Below are 22799 nucleotides of genomic sequence, written 5' to 3'. Positions count from 1 at the left end.
GGCTAGCCTTGAACTCACAATCCTGTCTCAGCCTCCCAATGCTGGCATTACTGGTGTGTGCCACGATACTCAGCCTGATAAGATCTTGAGATTAAGGCTAGGGATACAGATCAGTAGTACAAGCATCTGCTGGCAAGTCCAAGGTCCAGTGTTTGATTCCTGATACCAAAAAGAAAAAGAAAATTTACGTGTTTAAATATGAGAGGGGTTCACTTAGAAAGCTTATGCAGATAACTGTACATCACTCCAATGAAAAAACTTGAAATTCATTTTTAATGTTTTGGAGACATGATCTCACTATGTAGTTCAGGTTGACCTTGAACTCACTATGTGGCCCAGGCTAGCCTTGTAACTCACCATGAAGTTCCTGTTTCAGCCTGCCAAAGGCTGGGATTACTTGTGCACACCAAAGCCAGCTCCACACTTCTTTTTAAAATTTGGTATTTACGGGGCTGGGGATTTAGCTCAGCGGCATAAGCACCTGCCTTGTAAGCAGGCGGTCGTGAGTTCGATCCTTGGTACCGATAAAAAAATGAAAAAGAAAAAAAAAAAAGTTAAAAAAAAAAATTTGGTATTTAGAGAAGGATTCATTTCAGTGGCTTAAGGGCCTGCCTGGCAAGTGCAAAGTCTTGAGTTCAATCCCCAGTACCAAAAAAAAAAAGCTGGTATTTACTGAGTAACTCAAGGATAAAGCCACTTAACTGGGAATTATGTCATTTAGTTGTCTAACTCTTCAAGAATTAGCTATGGGGGGCCGGGGATTTAGCTCAGTGGCATAAGCACCTGCCTTGCAAGCAGGCGGTGGCGAGTTCGATTCCCGGTACTGATAAAAAAGACAAAAAATTTTAAAAAAAAATTAGCTATACATAACTCATAGATCATGAAAAATAATTGTACCCACCCCAGTGTTGCTACTGAGTCTTGACAAGGGCAACGTATTTTTACCACTTACAGTTAATCCATAGGACTCTTGACTATCGATGGATATCCGAATATTAGTGAATATCTGAGTATTAGTAGAAACTAACAAGGGATGTGCCTTAAGCTGAGACCAATTTCAAGAGTTACTAGGATATTTTGTTACCCTGGCAGAATGGAGTCCATATGAGCTTAGACTAAAAAACAAATTAAAATAAAGCAAGTTATAGCCCAGAATTAATTTGAAAAATAAAAATGACTTCAGGTCCACTTACCCAAAACACTGAAACTTTATTTTGGATCTGAATGTCATGGACCTGGGCAGTACCTGCCTCTCTATAGCACCAATTCCTTCACTAACTGTTAAAGGGTAAATGTTCCAACTGTCCCCAGACTGACTCTAGAGGTGTCCTATGCATGGTCACATCAGCATCAATGTCCAGGCATATTCAGGGCTCAGATTGCTGGTTTAATACCAGTTTTTTCACTACTTCTTATAACCCACAAAAGTCTTATGGCCAGCAGGTAATTCTCCCCTCCCTTCCCTACCCCAGCAAACTCTGGGACACTGCAGAGTGCTTTTTCACAGTTCCTCCTTTTCAGCCCCCTTCTTTTGGAAGGCAGTTAGGATGTTTAAGCTCTTCTGGAGCTCCTCCTTCTTCCCATCGCTCATCTTATTCTTCTCAATCAGCTTGGTGATTCGAGACATCTCTGTGGCTGGGAAGTCCTCACCTTGATCTAAGACCTTCCCCATGATCTTCAGGTATTGCTCAGCCCATTTCTTTTCAGTCTCTTTCACACTTGAGAGGTTGTCCTGCCCCTGCTTCAAGAGGGCCTGGCGGGCCTCCACACTAGAGGCCTTGATGAAGTCCCCTGCCAGGGCATCATAGGTAGGTAGGCAACCAGGCATACCCAGGTAGACTCCCTGCCCCTTGAGCCAGCGCTGGATGGCTCCAACTTTAATTGCCCCACTGTATGGGACTGGGTTCTCAAAGTCTCCATCACGGAAGAGGTAAAAGACTGGGTAGTTCTCTTTGTCCAGCTTGTACTTCTCACTCAGCTCCATGTTCAGTTTGTCACCATAATCTATGAACAGAAACCAGAGATGAGCAAGACTATGATATGGGCAGGATATTACTGTACGATCTACATGGGCAGAGGAGAATAATAATTTTGGCTGTGTAATGGCTCAAAGTGAGAGCCTGGCTTTAATTCATCCTTCTGAATATTTTATGTCCACTACGTGCTGGATGCTGCTGTAGGGTAGGTATTGAGGACCTAACTGGGAGTCAGACTAGCAAGCTCTCTGATGTAAATTAAGTGTCATGATGAAAATAAAACAGGGTGATGGGACAAGAATGGTAAGAATGTCCACTTTCAGCAGCCACGGAAGGCTTCTAATGGCAACTGAAGCACCCAGATGTCATATGGCCAGCTTCATGCAAATAAAAGAAGTGTCTGAAGGGAGAGGACCCTGGACTATTCAAGGATTACAAATTTCACTCTGGCTGGAGCTTAATGAGAAAGGGGAGCATGTGATAGGTAATGAATACAGTGCCTACGCCCAAGGGCTACTGGGAGAATACATGTACATGAGACCTTCAGAGCCGAGTGCTCTGGTAGATAGTTCCTGGTAGTATTTGCAGTATACTTCCTAACTGGTAGCAGGCATTCCAAGAGCTGGTACTGTGACAACTGATTTTCTTAGACCTCAGCAAAAAATGGCCCAGGCCAAATATTACTGATACTATTGGAAACCTAAAGTTCTAATTCTAGTTCTGCCATTAAACAGCTCACTCTAGGAATCAGTTTCTTGATTTGAAAAATGGGGGAAAGGATACCATAACATTTCCATCAATTATCTCATGGATGAAATACACATAGTAGCCTGGCACAGGAGACATGTGATGTTAGCTATTACTGCTTTTGTTTTTGAGGCAGTCTTGCTATATAGTTCAGGCTGGTCTTGAACTCCTGGAGATCCTCTTGCCTCAGCCTCCCAAGGGCTAGGATTACAGGCATGTGCCATCATGCCCATGATGGAATCCTGGATGAGCCCCTCCATACCCTATGGTTCAGTTTGAGAAGTCACTTAAGCCCCCTGAACTTCAGTTTTTTAAGTCCATACCTGAGATCCCCACCTCTGCCACCAAGAGATCATCACTGGAGGCCGAGTTTTCAGCCAGGCGCTTAAACTCATCCTGCTTCTCACCATAGGGGTATTGGGTGTCGAACTTCACCAAGACGTACTTGCTTTTGGGAATGACCTGAGGGTGCATAGAGCGGAGCAAGTGGGGTTAATCCAGGGGCTTTGGGGTTAATTTCCCTTCCATGACAGCCCCTGTTTAAGAAACCAGGGAAACAAGCCTAGAAAGGATACAAGCTCTCCCAACCTAATATTCATTCATACACGTACCCACAATTCATTTGTTGGGTATCCCATTAGGTGGTTCAGTATACAGTGTACAACTTAATCTAGAATACACAAACTTGTCACTAAAGGCTTCCCCTCTAGTTTTCTTTCAGTAAGGCCAAGGAGGCCTTCAGCATGCATGCCATCATCCCAGGACACCCTTCTTGGTGAAAACTAGAAATCTGAAAATACAAAAAAAAAAAAAACCATCTAAAAAGGAGTTGGCTAGAGGCCAGAGTTCACATGCAGCCATTTCAGGGCAGACAGCAAGTTGTGTGATGTTGGTTTCCTTTGACTAGATCTTTATGTCTTAAACTGCCAAGACATTGATTTTTATTGTAGTAACATAAAATTTGCATTTTTAAGGTAGACTTTAGAGCACTGACCATGTTATGTAAGCATCACTACTATCTACTTCCAGAACATTTTCATCAACCTAAAAAGAGAATCTTGTACTTACTAAACATTTCTCCCTAGTTGTCTTCCTGGCCTCAGCTGTTTAGATTTGTCTGGTTTTCTGCTATATAGTTAAAGGCTGGCCTTGAACTCACTATGTAGCCCAGGCTGGCCTCCAACCCAATTCTCCTGCCTCGGCTTACCAACTGCTAAGATTACAGGTGTGTGCCACCATACCTGACTGGATTTGTCTGTTTTGATAGAATCATGCAATAGTTTTACGATTAGTCCTTGTGGTACATATCAGTAATTCATTTCTATTTATAACCAAATAAAACTGTTTTTGTCTCTATGATGGATATTTGGGTTGTTTCTATCTTTTGGCAGTTGTGTATAGTACTACCCTGAACATTCACATTTTTACCTGAACACATTTTTGGGCATACCTAGGTGTGGAACTGATGTCATATGCTAAGTCTTCATTTAACTTACCAAGGAACCAAAGATCTTTCGATGCACAGATTTTATCCAACAAGCTACCTCTGGTCACATTGCCTTCTCTTCCTCCACAACTTTTTGCTTTTCTACTGCAGGGATCACTGGTCAGATATTTATCACAATCACTGCCTATAATTATGTCAGGCTGACATGATTCCAGCTGCTGGCAAATAACTGTTAGTCTGTGTCTCTTACTGTATAGTGATGTCTGTCTGGGTTTAGATTTGTAAGAATATTTAACAATGCCTAGAGATACAAAGGAAGGAGAAGCCAGAACAGGTCTTTAATGGTTAATGACACCAAGTCTGAACTCGGGGGGCCTAAAACAGGAAAGATTTAAAAACATAAATCAGACCATATCTCTCTGGCCTAACTGGCCCGTTTCAGTTCAACACATTATATTCATTTCACTTGGGGCCCTGCCATTTGTTTTCTGCTCAAAGTGATGGCCTTCCACAGTCCTCTGCATGGCCACCTCTATCAGTCAAGGCTCAGTTCAAATGTTCCCTTCCAATGTCCGAGACTCCTTTAACCATCTAATATAGCTTCATTCCTATCATACATCTTTGTCCGATATAGTTAGTTTATTATGTTAGTCACTCTCAGAAATCCTTATTTGCTTATGCAATGATGAAAGGAAGGATGTTGTCTGACCTGTTCTCTCCCTAGGGTCCCAGAGTCTGGATTGTGACAAATGCTTGGAAAACACACAATGACTGAACAGAACTCTGGCAATGTATGGCAGCAGATACATATCCAGAAGAAAATATGTATAAAAAGCACAAAATAACCAGCACTCTGGGATGCTGAGGCAGAAGAATCACAAGTTGGAGCCTAGTCTGAACAAATTTCATGAGTCTCTGACTCAAAATTTTAAAAAAGCAATATTTAAACACACCACAGCATTCCTACTTTCAAGGAATTGCATCTACATTATGCAGTAATACTAAAAACCATACAGTAGTCTCACACTGAAGTAGAATTGAGACCTCCATCTGTTTTTTTTTTTTTTTGTCTTTTTCCTTTTTATCGGTACTGGGGATCAAACTCACAACTGCCTGCTTGCAAGGCAGGCGCTTATGCCGCTGAGCTAAATCCCCAGCCCCTCCTCCATCTGTTTTGACTGGCAAATATTTACAGAAAAAAATTTTTCTTGCCTCCTCCCCAATCGTTTTCAGTAATGCTAATGAACCCACAGCCTTCACATTGAACTACGTGCCCAGCTCTTAATTTTTTATCTTGCAATAGTGTCTTGCCAAATCACCTTTGCTGGGCTTGAACTTGTGATCTTTCTACCTCAGCCTCCTGGCTAGCAGTCTTCTATTTTGTTTATTTTTGTTTTTTTAAAAAACACTTATTGATTACATTAATTTGTGTTAATTCAGGCCCCTGCTTTTTTTGTGGTACTGGGGATCAAACCCACAGCCTCACACACCCTACACAAGTGCTCTGCCACTGAACTATGTCCCCAGGCCTTGGATTGCAGTCTTTATCTCTTAATTGCTTTACAAATCTCTCCATTTCCCTCATCCTGGAGAAAACTCTTTTTTATACCTAATATCAGGCAACCTGCTTCTTCAAAGTACTGTAGAGAAACATTCTTTATTCACTGAATAAAAAGTTATTAAGGTGGGGGCTGGGGATTTAGCTCAGCAGCATAAGCGCCTGCCTTGCAAGCAGGCAGTCATGAGTTCAATCCCTGGTACCGATAAAAGGAAAAAGACAAAAAAAAAAGTTATTAAGGATTCTTCCCGTGTCAGGCACCTGTTTGAAGTGAACATAGCAGTGAATAAAATAAATTGGGTCTCCCATTCTAACTGATGTAAAAAGGCAAGAAGCAAAAGGATATATAAATCACTGTAAGGTAAAATATGAAACAAGGTTGCTAGACAAAATACTAGGATATTCCTTTAGTGTTCCCTGGTGATGGAAAACAGTGACATTTGGAAAGAGACTGAAGAAAACTATGGTTCATCTATACAATTTTTTTTTAAGACAGTGACACTCTACATAGTTCAAGCTGGCTTTGAACTCAGTAAGTAGCCCAGGCTGGCCTCAAACTCCTGTTGATCCTCCTGCCTCAGTTTCCCAAGTGCTAGGAATTAAGGCCTGCACCACCACGCATGGCAATGCAAATTAGCCCCTTCTATAGGACAGGTAACCTGCTACTCTGTGCAGATAATAAACAAAATAGCCACTTCTTCACAAGCACATGTTAGTCCAGTGTGAGACAGGTTACCCATGACAAAGAAAAAAAAAAAAAAAAAAAACAGTGATGGGCAGGCTCTCCAGAGAAACAAAACAGGATAATGTGATGGGAACTTTCCTCTGAAGGTGGAAAGAAATCAAAGAAAAGTCTCTGAAAGGTAACCAAGGATCAGCTAGTGCAAATGCCCAGAGGCAGTAATGAGCTAGGAACATTTAAAGCACAGAAGGCAGGAATGGCTGGGGGCTGGGATGGGGTGGGGTGGAATGAGGAGAGAGAAACTAGAGAGATCAATTAGGACCGTGAGAAGCCCGAAAGTGGAAAGAGGCCAGTGAGGAGTTCACATCAAAACGACCAATGTAGAGGCGCAAAGACTGCAGGAGCACCAACAGACTAGAAGATACTGTTCACCCTCATACTCCAAAGCATCCTTCTAGTCACATCTGGACTGTGACGTTACCTGATTCCCAATTTGCCAAAAAAAGATGAAAAAACACTGGGCGCCAGTGGTGTGTGTCTGACAACCAACCATCCATTGCTATCCTTTTAAATTCTTTGAGACTTTGTTTTGAACAAACTACAACTGCCAAGTCCACAACAAGCAACTCTTTCAAAAATAGAAGAGTTCAATCACTTGCGAGAAACACATTAGAGCTCCACTTCAGTTTCACTTCCCCACAACCAGTACAAAAAATAAAACGACTCGCTATAGTTTCTCGTAACACTTAGCCTGCCAATCTAGAGGAACTTAAAAACTGTTACGTAACGAGACAGATGCAAAAGGAAGGGAGTAGAAGGGTGTTGTATTCAACATTTCCACCGTCCATTCACTCAGACCAGGATTCCAAATTTCTTACATGCCATGACCCTATTTTATTAATTTTCTTCTCAAACCCAACATGGTCCCTGCAGGATGGCTCAACTCCAGCTTATCCTTAACGCCTGCACTTTTCTAGGCGATGCGTAATGCACCTTATATGGCTTACGTGTTGCAACCCATCATCAGACAAGGCCCAGAAAGCATACTGACGAGTTCTCCCTGCCACTCTCATCGCAATCGGAGGCCGGGTACCGACCCTTCCCTCAACCCTCTGGTCTCCCACTTGGGACTCGAACATTAGATCTAGCCCGGGACCTTGTTCTCCCCCTAGATAAAGCGAAGGCGTACCTAGCAGCACCTAGAGTGCATTTTTGCAGCCCCTCCGTAAAAGAGGAAGCAGGAACAACCGCTGGAGCGAAGGTGGGCCGGGCCCCTGGACCGCGTGTGCTGAGATCAGGGAATGTCCCCGGCCCAGACTCCACCAGCCCTATAGGATCGTGGGAAGTCCTTCGGTTACCGCAATTAGACTATCTTCCGCCAGCCCACAGCGCCCAACGTCCCCCACGGGCGTGCGCTCCCCTGGACACCTCGACTGCACCTGTGCGCTGGGTTCCCTGCCCTCGTTACCTTATAGAAAGTGACTGTATCCAGGGGAAGGGCACCCTTAGTGTGCAGGCCGCTGCCGCCATGAGGGGCGGAGAAAAGCAGGAGGCCCAGGAAAAGAGGAAGCAGAGAGGAGAGAGAAGCAACACGGGGCACAGCGGCAGCCATAACGCAGGATTCTGGGAACCCGAGGTAAGATAGCTGTAGCGGAAAACGTTCCGAATCAGCGATCACGTGACCAGGAGGGCGGTGCCGCGCGCGCGCACGTGTACATCTTCTGGAGGTTCCGGTCTGCCTAGGGTGAGAAGGAGGGGCTACCTAAGGGGCGGGGAAACAGGGCTGCTGCGCATGCGCGTCAGCCCCGGGTGAGAGGCTAGTCCAGCGGGGAAGTGAGCGGGAAAGCGGGGTCTCCGTGCACGCACACTGGGTGAACCTTGAACGGTCCGACCGGGGGGTGGGGGTGGAGTGAGCGGTAGTATCGCGAGAACGGCTGAGGGGCTGGTAAGGGGAAGGGGGGGTGAGGCCATCGCGCACGCGCATTCTTTGAGACTGGCCTTGGTTCTACCCAGCGCCGCATGAGGCGGCAAAGGCGTGCGTGGCGTGGCTTTAGTGATTCGTGTCCTGTCCCTCCTCCCCGTGGACGATAAAGCCTTTGGGGCGGCTGGCGGTCGATTGGGACTTGCGCCTGTCCGCGAATAGTCAGTCAGTCTGTCATTCTCAGCGACCCCCTTTAGCCAGGGTTTAGGTCGTTGATTCACTAGAGCGGGTGAGGCTGGTCGGGTTGAGATTATGGTGGCCAGGGCCCAGTCAGGCCGCCTCTGAGGAGAGAGCCTCAGCTGGGAGGCAGCGGGTCCTACGAAAACAGGATTTAGGGAAGGTCCTGTCAGTGTCCCTGGGTCCCATAGTGGGTCATTTCATAACTACACCAGATTCTAGTTCTGTCTGTGAGACTTAAGCACAGAAATGAAAAAGACGGTTGTGTGCGAAGGCACTCATTACTAAAGAAGAAAAGGAAATAATAATGTATCTCCAGCACCTTGTAGTTGATAAACTGTACTTTCCTGAAAACACAAATAGAGATTTGGTCATGGAGTGCGTTCTTAAAGTTCTCGTGTCCACGTGGGGTGGGTCATAAATTGTAAATTGTTTTTTTGGTTTTTTTTGGTTTTTTTGAGACAGGTTCTCACTGCAGTTCAGGCTGGCCTTGAACTCACTTTGTAACCTAGATTGGCCTTATTCAGTGGTCCTTCTGTCTCAGCCTCCCCAATGCTGGGATTACAGGCATTTGCCACTAGGCCTGGCCTCCTTTGCACTTTTTCATACAGAAGCTAGGATCAGTTGCCCTTGACACAGTTCTCTGTTCTGCATCTCCTCTCACTTCTCAAATGGTTGATCAAGAGATCTCTGCTTTCTACAGCTGCCTTCTGGTGACCACCTTCCAGGGGGCAGCTAAATATAGGCCACTTAAGTAGTCTCCCTGCCCTTCATTCCAGCATGGACTGTGCAGATATGCCACAGTGACCACCTCTTGTCACATTTGACTTGCTGGGACTTATGTCTGCCTGCTTTAAGCCCACTGATTAAAACTCTTTATAGCAAACATGTTTGGATATCAGTAAGGATACTGACTCACCTTCTTCTGTCCCTGCTTATACTCATCCTGGTGTGTGTGGCCTTTAGGCCTGCTGTATGCCACCCAGGACCTCTTCAAGCTTTTTAATTCTTTCTTGTCTCCTTATTACAGGGTGCCCTCCATTCCAGAAATCCTAAATGATAATTCAGACCTGCTCAGGATTGTCAGGGACCATGATAGATGGAAGATGACTTTTGTGACAGATCTTGAAAAATGAGACATTCACGAGGTAAAAGAAGTAGGATATTTCTAATAAGAGGTAAAGCATAACCAAGCACACTGCGGAACTGAATGAGGTGAATCTGCGTAAAGATAAATGGGACAGATTCTAAAGAGTCTTAGCAAGCAAGCTAAAGGACTGGAGTCACCAGAGGTTCTCACCAGGAGAGTGTTTAAAACATGTGTTTAAAAGCATTACTCATGACACTGGGTATGATGGCACATGTCTGTAATCTCAGCACTTAGGAAGCTAAGGCAGGAGGATTGCAGCAAGTTTAAGGCCATCCTGGGTTACATATTGAAGTCAAGGCCAGTCTGAAGTATATACCTAGACCCTGTCTCAAAAAATAAAATACAGTAAAATAAGGTAAACAGAGACATGGTGGTGCATGCCTATGATCCTGGCTCTGGGGAGGCTGAGAAAGGAACATCACTGTGAGTTTGAGGCCAGCTTGAACTGCATAGTGAGTCTCAAAAAGACTTAATTAATTAAATTAAAATCACTCAGGAATGAAGAGAATAGATTGAAAGGGAGAAGGTGGAAGTCAAGGAGTCCAGATGTCTTGGTTTTCTCTCCTTGCTGGGACAAAAACAGTTTATTTAGCTCACTGTTTGAGGAGGTTTCAGTCCATAATCAGCTGGCTCCATAGCAGAGTGGCCTGGCACTGGGGCAACACCTCAAGACAGCAGCCAGCACAAAAGGGGAAATAAGCCTCTTTTTCTCCCTTTATTGAACATAGGCCACCTTCTCCCTCCAGAGTGGGTGTAACACTACAGAATCTCTGTTCCCTGGTCTTGAACAGGATGAGGATATTTACAAAGTAAGAACCTTAGCTCTCTGCTGAGTCTGTCAGTTAAACTTCTAAACTTCTCAAGTTGACATAGTGTACCAACCGTAATACCAGACAAGGGTCTCTGGCAATATTCTAGTTGGTAAAGATTAAGTTCTAGTAATAGGATGTAAGAGTAAGATTGGAGCTGGTGCTGTAATTCAATAATAGAGCACATGCTTAGTGTACTTGAGGCTCTAAATTCAATCCTTAGTAACACACAGAACTAGGGCTGAAGAAGTAATGATGAAATTAAGAAACTTATATGGGATAGATTCACAGGATTTTAATGAATGTGAAGGTAAAAAAATATATACAATAAAAGGATTTAATACCAAAATTAATCACCATATACGTTCAATAAAAATGTGAATGTGTATAAAATAGTCATCAAAGATAGGATCTAATCTTAGACAAATTTGATTGGATAGAAGTTTTGTTTTGGATTTTTTTTTTTTATACTGAGAATTGAACCCAGAATTTTTGCATTGATCAAACTCTTGACAGTCCCATTTCAGACCACTTATTACACTTTGGAGATATCCTGTTCCTTAGAGTTGTTTTCTTTTGCAAGGTTTTGTTGATGTTAACACTAGATGTCTTAATGAAGCTTTAAAGTCCATTTCACCTCAAACCTATTATGGGCTGGATGTGGTAACCCAGGCCTTTAATGCCAGCAATCAGTAGGTTGAGGCAGGAGGATTGCTGCAAGTTTGGGGCCAGCCTGGGCTGTAAAGTGAGTTTAAGGCCAGCCCAGACTGCATAGTGAAACTCTTAAAAAGACCATAATAAATAAATTAATTAATTTTAAAAACTCAAAAAACAAACAAACTAGTATTAAAGGAAGATTTATTCTACATTGTGATTTTTCCCAGGCCTATTATTTCTCTAATAATTATTTCATTTTTTAATTTCTAATTTTTTCTTACCATTAAAGTGGAATATCACTGAGCAATGTGTACAGAGATATATGATCCCATTGTTAGAAAACCTGCTAGCTGGGTCTGATGGTACATGCCTGTAATTTCAGCATTTGGGAGGTGAAGCAAGGAAGATCACAAGTTTGAACTCAGCTGGGTAATTTAGCAATTTATTGAGATCCTGTCTCAAACAATAAAAAGTACTCTAAGGATATAGCTCAGTGTGAAGGCCCTGAGTTCAATCCGAATTACTGCAAACAAAAAGCCAAAAACCTACTACTACTACAACCGCATTTCTGTGTGTGTTGTGTTTTCAAAAATACAGTAAATATTTAAATTTTAAAAATTTATTATAGTAAGAGACACATTGCCATTAAGCTGCCTCAACCCTGCCCCATGCTTCAAAAACGCTTACCCCACCATTCTTTCCACTTTCTGAAACACTTTGGAAAGTCTTTTTTTGTGAGTCTTTAGTTGCACTGTTGTGACTGCCTTAATGTCTTGATTTACTTCAAAATAATTACCTTTCATGGTCATTTTGACTTTGAGGGAGAACCAGAAGTCACATGATGCTAGATCCTGTAAGGTGGATGAGGACGTATACCATAATGTTTTTGCAAGCTGTCGGCACTTGTCAATAGCTTTCACTGTATTTTTAATCATATCTCATGAAGATATTCAAAAGAATTCCAAAACTGCTAAAAAGTGGCAAGAATCATGGGATATGTGTCTATGAAGTGAGGGGAAGTATTTTGAAAGCAATTAATGGCACTGTGTCTTTTAATATAAAAGATTTTTAAACATTTGGATATCACCCCACATTTCAATATGTTTGACAGGCATAAAGATACAGAGAAATACGCTGGTCTTTTAATATTAATTGGGGGAGTATAGAAATAGAAAATAAGAGTCTTGGTCAAATAAAAAAGTTTTGTTTTTTTGTTTGTTTGTTTTTACAGTAATTAAACTCATGACCTCACGCTTGCCAGGCAAGCACTATGCCACTGAGCTATAGCCTTGGCCCTGGAAAAAAGTTATTATACATAATGTTGATAAAAACATGAAATACTAGCTATGCAATTACTGCAAATATGTAAAAATAAAATATGGATATTAATAAGAACTAAAACAGTTGGGCCGGGGATTTAGCTTAGTGGCATAAGTGCCTGCCTCACAAGTGTGAGGTCTTGAGTTCGATCCCTGGTACCAAAAAACAATAAAACAAAACAAAAAAAGAACTAAAACAGTTAATATTAGATAAATACAAAAATTGTTTTGAGTAGAAAATGAGAATGCAGGAAGCATTTTACTTTGGATTTCTGTTATTTGAATATTGCGTTTGCAATAAAGTAACACTCAACAATTTAGAAAACGTTTAATATCTAGGGATCAAATCACATAAACAGAGATGTTCTTTCTTTTGTCCCACTTTCAATTGACGTATTCATGTTGTTTTTGTCTTGTAAGCCACCTGAAATATTATCTAGGTCAAGGTGGATGTAAGTAGATAAATACAAGTAACTTAACCCTTTGAGGTAGAACCAATCATGTGAGAAAGGTGGATGGTCAATCATGTGAGAAAGGTAGATGAGGACATATTCCGTAATGCCTCTCCCATGGTACCTTTTATTGAACCTGCTTTTGCACTGAGGTGCATCTCTAGTCCCTTTTTATTTTTATTTGATTTTATTAAAACAGGGTCCCAGTCGGGTGTGGTAGCTGACGCCTGTAATCCCAGCACTCGGGAGGCTGAGGTGGGAGGATCGTTGTGAGTTCGAGACCAGCCTACTGGGCTACAAAGTGAGCTCAAGCCAGCCAGAACTGCATAGCGAGACCCCATCTCAAAAAAAAGGCAAAAAAACCCAGGGTCTCCCTGAGTTACCAAGTTGTCCAGACTGGACTCAAGCTTGCGATTCTCCTGCCTCTACATCCCAGAGCACTGGCTTTGCAGGTGTGTGGCACCATGCCGAACAGGCTCTTCTTTTACTTGGTCTCGTACATTGTCATCATATTAATAATCATGACAATATCACACAAAATGAGTATGATAATACTTGCTTTCTAGGACTATGGATAGATTAACTGATTTAATACCTGCAAAGCATTTAGATCAGTGCCTGGCATATGGTACTTACTTACTAAGGATCAGTTATAATGTTTTGTTTGTTTGTGACAGAGTCTCCCCAGCTGTTCTCAAACTCATAGTCTCAAGTGATCCTCCCACTTCTGCCTCCCAAGCAGTTGGAACTACACAGCATATGTCATCACATTGAGACTAAAATACATCTTTTTTTTTTCCAGTACTGGAAATGAAACCTAAGGTCTTGCACATGCTAGGCAAGCAGTCTGCCACTGATCTACATTTCCATCCCTTTATAATTTTCTTGCTCAGGAATTTATAAGGTATTTCTTCAGGGTAAAATCCAAATGCAAGAACACCATGCCTACTTCTTTTTACTTTTTTAAATTTTGCAGCTAGAAAATATAATATTACATATGGTTCACATCAAATTTCTACTAGATAAGAATTTATAGTAGTTTAAAAATAAAATGTGCTATTTTTTATCTTAATATGTCTTCTTGGTTATTTATTTTTTAGTACTGGTGATTGAACTCACAGCCTCTTGTATACTAACAATGCTCTTAAACTTAAAATTAAGTTTATTGGTACAATTTAGGTGTACATAATGATCATAGTCTTTATAGGGAATTTGCACCTGTGTATTATACCCTGATTCTTCTTTTCCAATCCCCTCTTCCTTTTTTTTTTGTAATTTTTCTTTCTGTTAAAAACAAAACTATACACAGCAATAAAAATGATGATACAGAATTTAAAAAAAAAACAATAGGAAATTAACACTAGTTAATATATTGCATATTGTTATCTTCAAGAAGTTGTTTAGATTTCAAGATTTAGATATGACAATGTTCAAACAATGAAAGCACAAAATGTTCTTTTTAATCAACAGATTAATAGTATAGTTATCTATCTTGTATATATATATATACATATATATATATATACACACACATATACACACAAATGTATAATCTTTTCCCTAGTATGAAAACCTGAAAGAGTAAACAAGATCCAAAACACACAATTAGACATTGTGAAAATGAAAGGGAAAGAAATTGGTCTAAAGAAAAGAACAATTGGGATAAGGGAAAGAAGATAAAAATGTTTTCCACATTACAATTTCACTTTTTCCAAAGAAGTACTTTTTTAAAAAAAATTTATTTTAAAGAGAATAAAACCAAATAAAATGAAACAATAAAACCAACCAAAACAAAATAATGAGAGAGATGCAGGAATTCAAAGCAAGATATTAGGAAATCAACAGTGGCTACCATAATACTTCATGTTAGCTTCAAAATAGCTGCCCATACCATGACATAATAAAACAGAACAGAATAAAGCCAATCAAAACAAAATAATGAAAGTGATACAGGATTTCAAAACAAGATAATAGAAAATCAAGTGACTAATATATCATGTTAAGGTTTTTTGGTTTTTTTGTGACAAGTTTTACTGTACAGTTTAGGCTGGCCTTGAGTTCACTGTGTAGTCCAGTCTGGCCTTGAGCTCATAACAATCCTGCCTCAGCCTCCCAAGTGCTAGGATTATAGGCATGTACCACCAAGCCTGGCTGCTGCTTCTTTTTTTTTTTTTTTTTTCTTTGTGGTCTGAGAGAGGGTTTTGCTATACAGTTCAGTGACCAGTGATGTTCAACTTTTTTTCATATACTTATTTGCCATTTGTGTAAAATGTAAGACTTTATAAGGCTAAAAAGCCCAAGAGGGTGGGCATGGTGGTGCCTGTAATCCCAGCATCGGGGTGGAGGATTGCCATGAGTTTGAGGACATCCTGGACTACATAGTGAGTTCAGGGTCAGCCTGAACTGCATGAGAGACCTTGTCTCAAAATTGATTAATTAATTACTATTATTTTTGTGTGTGTATGTGCCGGGGATCAAACTTACAACCTTGTGCTTGCCAGGCAGGCTCCTAGGCCACTAAGCTAAATCCCCAGCCCTTAATTAATTATTTTTAAAAGCCCAGGAAGTCAGAGTCCCATTACAGATGAAAACTCCTGGTTAGAGTAATTATCAAATACTCCCAATCTGCATTGTATCCAGAAAGACCACATAGAAGAAATACATGGCTGCTAAATTGAGGGTTGAAAAGAAAACAGAAGGGGCTGGTAATGTAGCTTAGTGGCACTGTACAGCACTTGCCTGGCAATTGTGAGGTGCTGATTCAGTTCCCCCCACAAAAGGAAAAGTTCTTCCTCCTGTCACAAAATCAGCTGGTGGTAACAAGAATGGTGATACCTGATGGCCAAGCTTTGCAAAATGCCTGAGTACTCTTTTGTTGAAGATGTACCCCCAAAACTTTTGCACCATGGCAAAAAAAAACAAAAACAAAATAATCTTCCAGTCAGCGTGTAAGAAACCTGTGAGCCAGCATCACTATTTGTGCCTGGGTCCTTTTGTCTCAGTCAGTTTCCTTTGTGCAGACACACCAGAAATTTGTCATCACCACTTTCACAGAAGTTGATACTGGCAGTATGAAAATCTCAAAACTCTCTAATGCTCTCTAATGCTTACTTCAAGAAGCCAAGACATCAGGAAGGGAAGATCTTGGGCACAGAGATACACAAGATTACCAAGCAGTGTAAGATTCACAGGGAAGCTGTGGACTCAAATTTTATCAGAAGTCACCAGAAGCTATTCCTTAGCTTCAAGTCTACATGGGATTCTTTTTTTGCTCAAACAAATGAAATTTAACCTCACAAATCAGTGTTCTAGATGTCTTACCAGAACCAATTAAATAACTGATACATTTTTCTTTTTAGGTATCAGGGACCGAACTCACAACTGTTGCTTGCAAGGTAGGTGCTTATACCACTGAGCTAAATCCCTAGCCTGTGATACGTTATTTTTTTTTTTAAACGTAATTAGATCTTTTTTTAGTTTGTTTTTTTTTTTTTTTTTTAGAGACAGGGTCTCACTACATATTTCAGTCTGGTCTTGAACTCACTATGTAGTGCAGGTTGACCTTAAACTCATAGCAATCTTGCCTCAGCCTCTTAAACGCTGGGATTACAGGGATTACAGATTGGTACCACTGTGCCTGGAAGTCATTAGCCCTTAAATGTGTCATCTCTCCTTCAGAACTTTGGTACATTCTTTCAACAAATATTGAGACCTATTCTAGGCACTGGTTTAGGCAGAAATACTGGAGTACCTTGCCTACCCTCAAGGCAGTTACTCTTCTAGATGGAAACAGACAATAAGTAAACAAGATATTTGGAATTTGACAACTGTTATATTTCTGAGATGACATTTAAGCTGAAGGACTTGAAGGATAAGAAGGAGCCATTCATTGTGATTTTTCTCAGGGAAGAACATTCAAGACCAAAGGAATAACTATTACAAATGATCTGAAGTGAAAAGTACTTGACTCTTTGGGAGAATACACAGTGGTGGGATAATTTTATGATAATCTACAATGATCTCTGCTTTTTAGTATCCACCCTCTTGTGTATTAGTATCCACCCTCTTGTGTAGTCCCTTAGCAACATTTACAGTCAGTGGAATACAGGAGCCAGGCACGGTGGCACACACCTGTAGTCACAGCTACTTGGAGACTGAGATTGAAGGATCATTTAACTCCAGGAATTTGAGACCAGACTGGGCTGGTCCTCCCTCAAAAATAGTTTTTTTTTTTAAAGGATACAGGACAGTAGATAGGATATTATTTCAGTGATTCTGTTTCATAGGATTGTGACTTTCATTTTAGGGAAGACATCTTCAAGAAGTTCCTCAAACCGGGGCATGGTGGTGCAGGCTCAAAATCCCAGCACTTGGGAGCCTGAGGCAGGAGGATTGCCTATGCGACAGTTCAAGGCCAGCCTGACTGCATAGTGAAACCCTGTGTCAAAAAAACAAAAAAAGAAAGAAAAAAAGGAGCTCCCGTTGCAAATACTTGCATACAGCCTTTGATTAATAACTAGAACACTTGGGCATGGTGACACATGACTCTTAATTCCAGAACTGAGGAGGTTAAGGCAGAAAGATCACCTTGAGTTCGAGGCTAGCCTGAACTTCATAGTGAGATCCTGTCTCAAAAGCAACAAACACAAAACAAAAGAAGTTAACTAGAAACCAAGGCCCTTAGTCTCACAATCTTTGTGAAACTGAGTTTGATCAATTACATGAATTTGGATTTATATCCCTTCGTATTTGAGACTTCAGACTCCAGTTCTGGTCAGCTATAGCCTTGTGAGTGATTGTAAAGCAGAGGACCCAGCTTGGCCTTCACTGAACTTCTGACCCACAGAAGATGTGAGGTAATACATGCAGATAAATTTGTGGAAGTTTGTTACTCAGCAGTAGATAAATGGTACATGCATTTAATAAAACTGCTTTCTTGTAGCGGAGCATAAAAATGAATCTCTGTTATCCCAGCACTTGGGAGGCTAAGACAGGAAAATCACCTGAGTTTAAGGTCAGCCTGAAATTCAGAGTTCAGCCTGAAGTTCAGAGACCCTATCTCACAACACGAAACCAAAAAAACCAGTGCTTTCTTTCAAGTCATTGAAAGTCCTTGATAAAACAGTGATAAATCAGAATGCTGATTCACTTTGTTCGGAACCACGTAAAATTTTTCTGATTAGTTAACACTCCCTTAGGTTTATTTGGGCAAGAAATAGCCTCAATTATGTTTCTGCTTGTTCTATATGTTCTCATTTTTATGTCATGAAACTGCTCACCAATTGCTTTATTAAAATCCCAGGTATACATACACAAGGCTCTGTTTAATCCCCAACAATAAAAGAAAACAAAATCCCAGTTATACCATGGTTCCAAAAAGAGAATGAGTTTGTCTATCATGCTTTCTATAAACTCATGCTGATTTAGTGGTTACTTTTTCTCCCTAATTGTTTAAAAGCATATTTTTTAAACATTTCCTTTCAGAATCCTGCTTAGGATTAATACTAGGATCCTTGACTTATGGTTTGTAGATTCTACTATTTTTTCTTATTATAAAAGTAAAATGTTTTACTTATCACCAGTTTTCTCTCAAGTTATTGGGTTTTACATGAACTCTCAGATTTTGCCAGTGACTTACGGGTTAACCTGTAAGTTTCATCAAAACCTTGGAATGTAATTTGTTCAGCCTACAAGTGGTGGATTTATTTAGAGAAGTCAGGTGTTCTTTTATAATCTTTACCTTCAGTTCCCTCTTACAGTGTTTGTTTTGTACTTTTTATTTTGAATATGATTCTTGTTACTAGGAAAGAAAGAAATGGATTATTTATTAATCACTGCATCATGAATCCCAAGTAAGGGACATTTCTTTCCTTGCTTTTTTCTAAGACTTCATCCTTTTTGGCAATTATGATACAAATTATATACTATATAATTCATCCTTTTAAAATATACAATAAATTTTAGTATAGTCACAGAGTTGGACAACCATCAGTGTCAAGTTTTAGAACATTTTTGTTATTCCAAAAAGAAACTCCATTTCTGTTGGTAATCATTCTTTTTTCTTCTCAAATTAACCTCCTAGCTCCAGAAAACCACTAACCCTTTTTCTAGCTGAATAGACCTGCCTATTTTCAGATTTCTTCTGAATGGCAGCATATGATATGTGGTCTTTTGTGACTGACTTCTAACACTTAGCATGTGTTCAGGTTCATTAGTGTTATAGCATGCATGCACTTTCTCCTTTTTACTGCTAATTGTATGAACATATTACATTTTATTTATCAGCTCATTAGTTGATACACAGTTCTACTTTTTGCCTCTTTTTTGTTTGTTTGTTTGTTTGTCTTTTTTCTTTTTATCGGTACTGGGGATTGAAATCACAACTGCCTGCTTGCAAGGCAGGTGCTTATGCTGCTGAGCTAAATCCCCAGCCCCTACTTTTTGCCTCTTATGAATAATTGCTGCTATCTATGAACACTGGCATCCAGCATTTTAGGTGGACATGTGTTTTTGTTTCTCTTAATTATATATCTGAGTAAAGCTGGGTATATACCTAAGAATTGAGTCGTATCGAGTCTGTATTGCCAATGTTGCTGCACCATTTTATATTCCATTAGCAGTGTAGGGATTGTACTTTTCTATATGATCATTTACTGTAGTCTCATTCTTGATTATAGCCATCAAACTGGGAATAAAATGACATCTTATTGTGATTTGACTTGTATTCCCTGATGTTTAGTGATACTGGCATCCTTTCACATACTTATTGGTTACTTGTATATATTTTTGAGAAGTTTCCATCTAAAAGCTTCAGCCAAGAGAAGTGGTGCACCCTTGTAATCCCAACCGTCAGGAGGGTGAAGGAGGAGGATCACTGTTAATTTGAGGCCAGTCTGGGATACAATAGTGAGTTCAAGGCCAGCCTACATTACATAGTGAGATGCTGTCTCAAAAACAAAACAAACAAAAAATTGCTGGCTACAGTGGTGCACACCTGTAATCCTAGCACTTAGACTGATGCAGGAGGATCATTGCAAATTTGAGACCAGAATGGGCTACAAAGTGAGCTCAAGGCCAGCCTGCACTGCATGGTGAGACCTTGTGTCAAAAAGGCAAACAACAACAACAACAACAAGAACTTTGCCCAGATTTTAATTGGGTTATTCCCTTGTTATAAGAATTCTTTAGTTTATATACATAAACTACATACAGTCTTCATCAGATATGTGGCTTGCAAATATTTTAACACTTCTTGTGGGTTGTTTTTGTTGTCTTTTCATTTTCTTGATACTTTCCAATTATATTATTAATCTTCTTTAAGTATTATTTTAGAAACCCTTTCCCTAAGCAAAAATATTTTTTCTTTTCAAATCTATTTTATTTTAAAGAGAAAAAACCACAAAATTTCAAAACACAATAATTAGGGGGTAATAATGGTATATACATTCCATATTGTTATTTTCAAATCAGTTACTCAGAATGCAAGATATCTGCATTTAATTGTCCGAACAATACTAGCACAAACCTTTCTCTTCAATGAACTCAGACAAATCAGTAATATAACTTTCTTAACTATCTTTTATATAGTTTCTTCCAGCCTCTCACATGTGGAACAATACAATGTTTACAATGCATGCCTGATTTATTTCACATGAGTATGGTGACAAGTTGCATCCATTTACCTATAAAAGTCTCCAGTTTATCCTTCTTTATGGCTGAATAGTACTCCACTGTATAAAAATACCACATCTTTTTTTATCCATTCCTCAGTGGATGGGCATTTAAGTTATTTCCAAGATCTAGCTATTACATATTGTGCTGCTATAAGCATGGGTACACAGATATCGCTATGGTATGATGCTTTAATTCTTCTGGGAAGATTCCCAGAAGGGGAATAGCAGGATCATATGGGACCTCTAATCCTAGCTTTTTGAGGAATTTCCACACTGATATCCACAGTGGTTGTAGCAGTTTATACTCCCATTAACAGTAGAGGAGGATTTCTTTCTTCTCCAGCATCTGTTATTGATTATTTCTTGATAATTCTATTCTTTTCAGGGTGAGATGGACTCTCAGCATTGTTTTAATTTGCATATCTTGAATGATCAGTGATGTTGAATTTTTTTTTTTTGTACCAGGGATTGAACTCATGACCTTGCGTTTGCCAGGCAGGTGCTTGTGCCACTGAGCTAAATCCCCACCCCAAACATTTTTTCATATATTTATTTGTTGTTTATATTTCTTCATCTGAGAAGTGTGTATTCATTTCAGATGCCCATTTTTGGCTTGGGTCTTTAAATCTGGAGGACTGATTTTTTTTTTTTGAGTTCTTGATATGTTCTCCATACTAATTCTCTGTCTGAGGAACAGGTGGCAAATATTTTCTCCCACATTGTGGGTTGTCTCTTCACTGTGTTGGTGGTTTCTCTTGCTGTGCAAAAGCTTTTCAATAAGATGAGATCCCAGTTAATTCTTTGTAATAGTTCCTGTGCAGTCATGGTTTTGTTCATGAAGTCTTTGTATACACCAGTGTCTTCAAGAGTTTTACCTACTCTATTTTCCAGCAGATTTAATGTTTCTGTTTTAATATTTAGATCTTTGATCCATTCTGAAATTAGCTCAGTGCATAGTGAAAGATACGGGTCCAACTTTAATCTTCAACATGTGCAGAGCTAGTTTTTCCAGCACCATTTATTAAAGAGGCTATCTTTCTAGCAAAAATATTTTAATACGTATTTTTCTTGTCTTTTCTTTTTTGGTACTGGGGATCAAATTCACAATCTTGCACTTGTCAGGCAGGCACTTATGCTGCTGAACTAAATCCCTGGCACTACATGTCTTTCTTGACTTTGTATCAGTTGAGTAATGTTAGCTTATGGTAGAAGTTTAACGTATATGCATTAGTTTTAATTGATATGTAATATATAACACCCATTACATTAAGTGAGAACTGGTATGTTTGAACTGGTATGTTTTATTTTATTTTGTCTTTTTGAGACAGGGTGTTGCTATGCAGTTCAGGCTGGCCTTGAGCTCATTTTATAGTGCAGGCTGGTCTTGAACTTGCACTGATCTTCCTGTCTCAGCCTCCCAAGTGCTGGGATTATAGGAATGTGCCACCATGCCTGGCTGTGTTTTGTTTTTTGAGACAATGTCTCAACATGTAGTTCAGGCTGGCCTTCAACTCACTGCAATCTTCCTACATCAGCTTCTTGAGTGTTGGTATGGCAGGTGTGCTCCCAGCTGTGAACTCTTTACTTAAAAAAAAAAAAGGAAAACTGGAAAAATAAATATCCCCTACTTTGTTCATTCAGTTAGCCTTTGTAGAAAAGAAGGATGGCAAGATTATGTTTCCAAAGATACTCAAAGGAGAAAAGTGCTAAATATACAGAAACTGGGGCCTGGGGATTTAGCTCAGCAGTGTAAGTGCCTGCCTGGCAAGTGCTGGGTCATGAGTTTGATCCTGGTACCAAAAAAAAAAAAAGTGGGGGATTAATTTAGAGAAAAGTTTAAAAGTAAACCATCAAATTTAAAAGTAAATCATCAAAGATGACATACACATTTTCAAGAAGATGCCAAAGAGAAGTTCTCCAAGGTGGATTATGTTATCAGGAGCAATGAACTGGCATGGTTGTTTTCTGAACAATCCGAGATTTGTTCTTGACAAAAGGCTTTTGTTTGAAGGCATTTTCTTATCACTTAGTGAGGCTTTTCCTAGTTTCCTCACACTCATTAGATAGAGATGTAACTGGTGACCTCAAAACATTCTGCGCAACCTTTTGCTGAAGATGTTACTAATCCAGAAATCTAGTATCTTTTAGTTATTAATTTATGCAAAAGTTAT

The 22799-nt window shown here is 40.0% G+C and overlaps 2 protein-coding genes across 2 annotated transcripts in view; one reads left to right on the top strand and one right to left on the bottom strand.

Annotated features, from left to right (window-relative positions):
• Positions 1 to 1189: 1189 nt before the first annotated feature.
• On the bottom strand, positions 1190 to 8102 carry Erp29 (endoplasmic reticulum protein 29). Its single transcript, XM_003462948.5, has 3 exons — positions 7879 to 8102; positions 3047 to 3185; positions 1190 to 2004 (listed from the first exon to the last, which is right to left on the bottom strand). Exons 1-3 carry the CDS (start codon positions 8020 to 8022, stop codon positions 1502 to 1504), a joined length of 786 nt encoding a protein of 261 aa, XP_003462996.1. The 5' UTR covers positions 8023 to 8102; the 3' UTR covers positions 1190 to 1501.
• Positions 8103 to 9504: 1402 nt separating this feature from the next.
• Positions 9505 to 22799, top strand: part of Tmem116 (transmembrane protein 116) — a 136572-nt gene continuing 123277 nt past the window's right edge. Inside the window, exons 1-2 of the mRNA XM_063225662.1 lie at positions 9505 to 9716; positions 16315 to 16350. The gene's annotated coding sequence lies outside the window, so the exon portion shown is untranslated. The remainder of the gene's footprint in view (positions 9717 to 16314; positions 16351 to 22799) is intronic.

The sequence above is a fragment of the Cavia porcellus genome, unplaced genomic scaffold (assembly GCF_034190915.1).
Source record: "Cavia porcellus strain 051 isolate PalLab524CR breed Dunkin Hartley unplaced genomic scaffold, mCavPor4.1 scaffold_16, whole genome shotgun sequence".
NCBI lineage: Eukaryota > Metazoa > Chordata > Mammalia > Rodentia > Caviidae > Cavia > Cavia porcellus.
Note: the sequence above shows the minus strand (reverse complement) of the source record. Positions and strands in the feature narration are given on the sequence as shown.

Coding starts and splice junctions, on each gene's coding strand:
- Erp29 (XM_003462948.5), bottom strand. CDS start 8,022: ATGGCTGCCGCTGTGCCCCGTGTTGCTTCTCTCTCCTCTCTGCTTCCT. Junction 3,186..7,878: donor ATACAGTCACTTTCTATAAG/GTAACGAGGGCA, acceptor ATGCACCCTCAG/GTCATTCCCAAAAGCAAGTA. Junction 2,005..3,046: donor GGCAGAGGTGGGGATCTCAG/GTATGGACTTAA, acceptor TTCTGTTCATAG/ATTATGGTGACAAACTGAAC.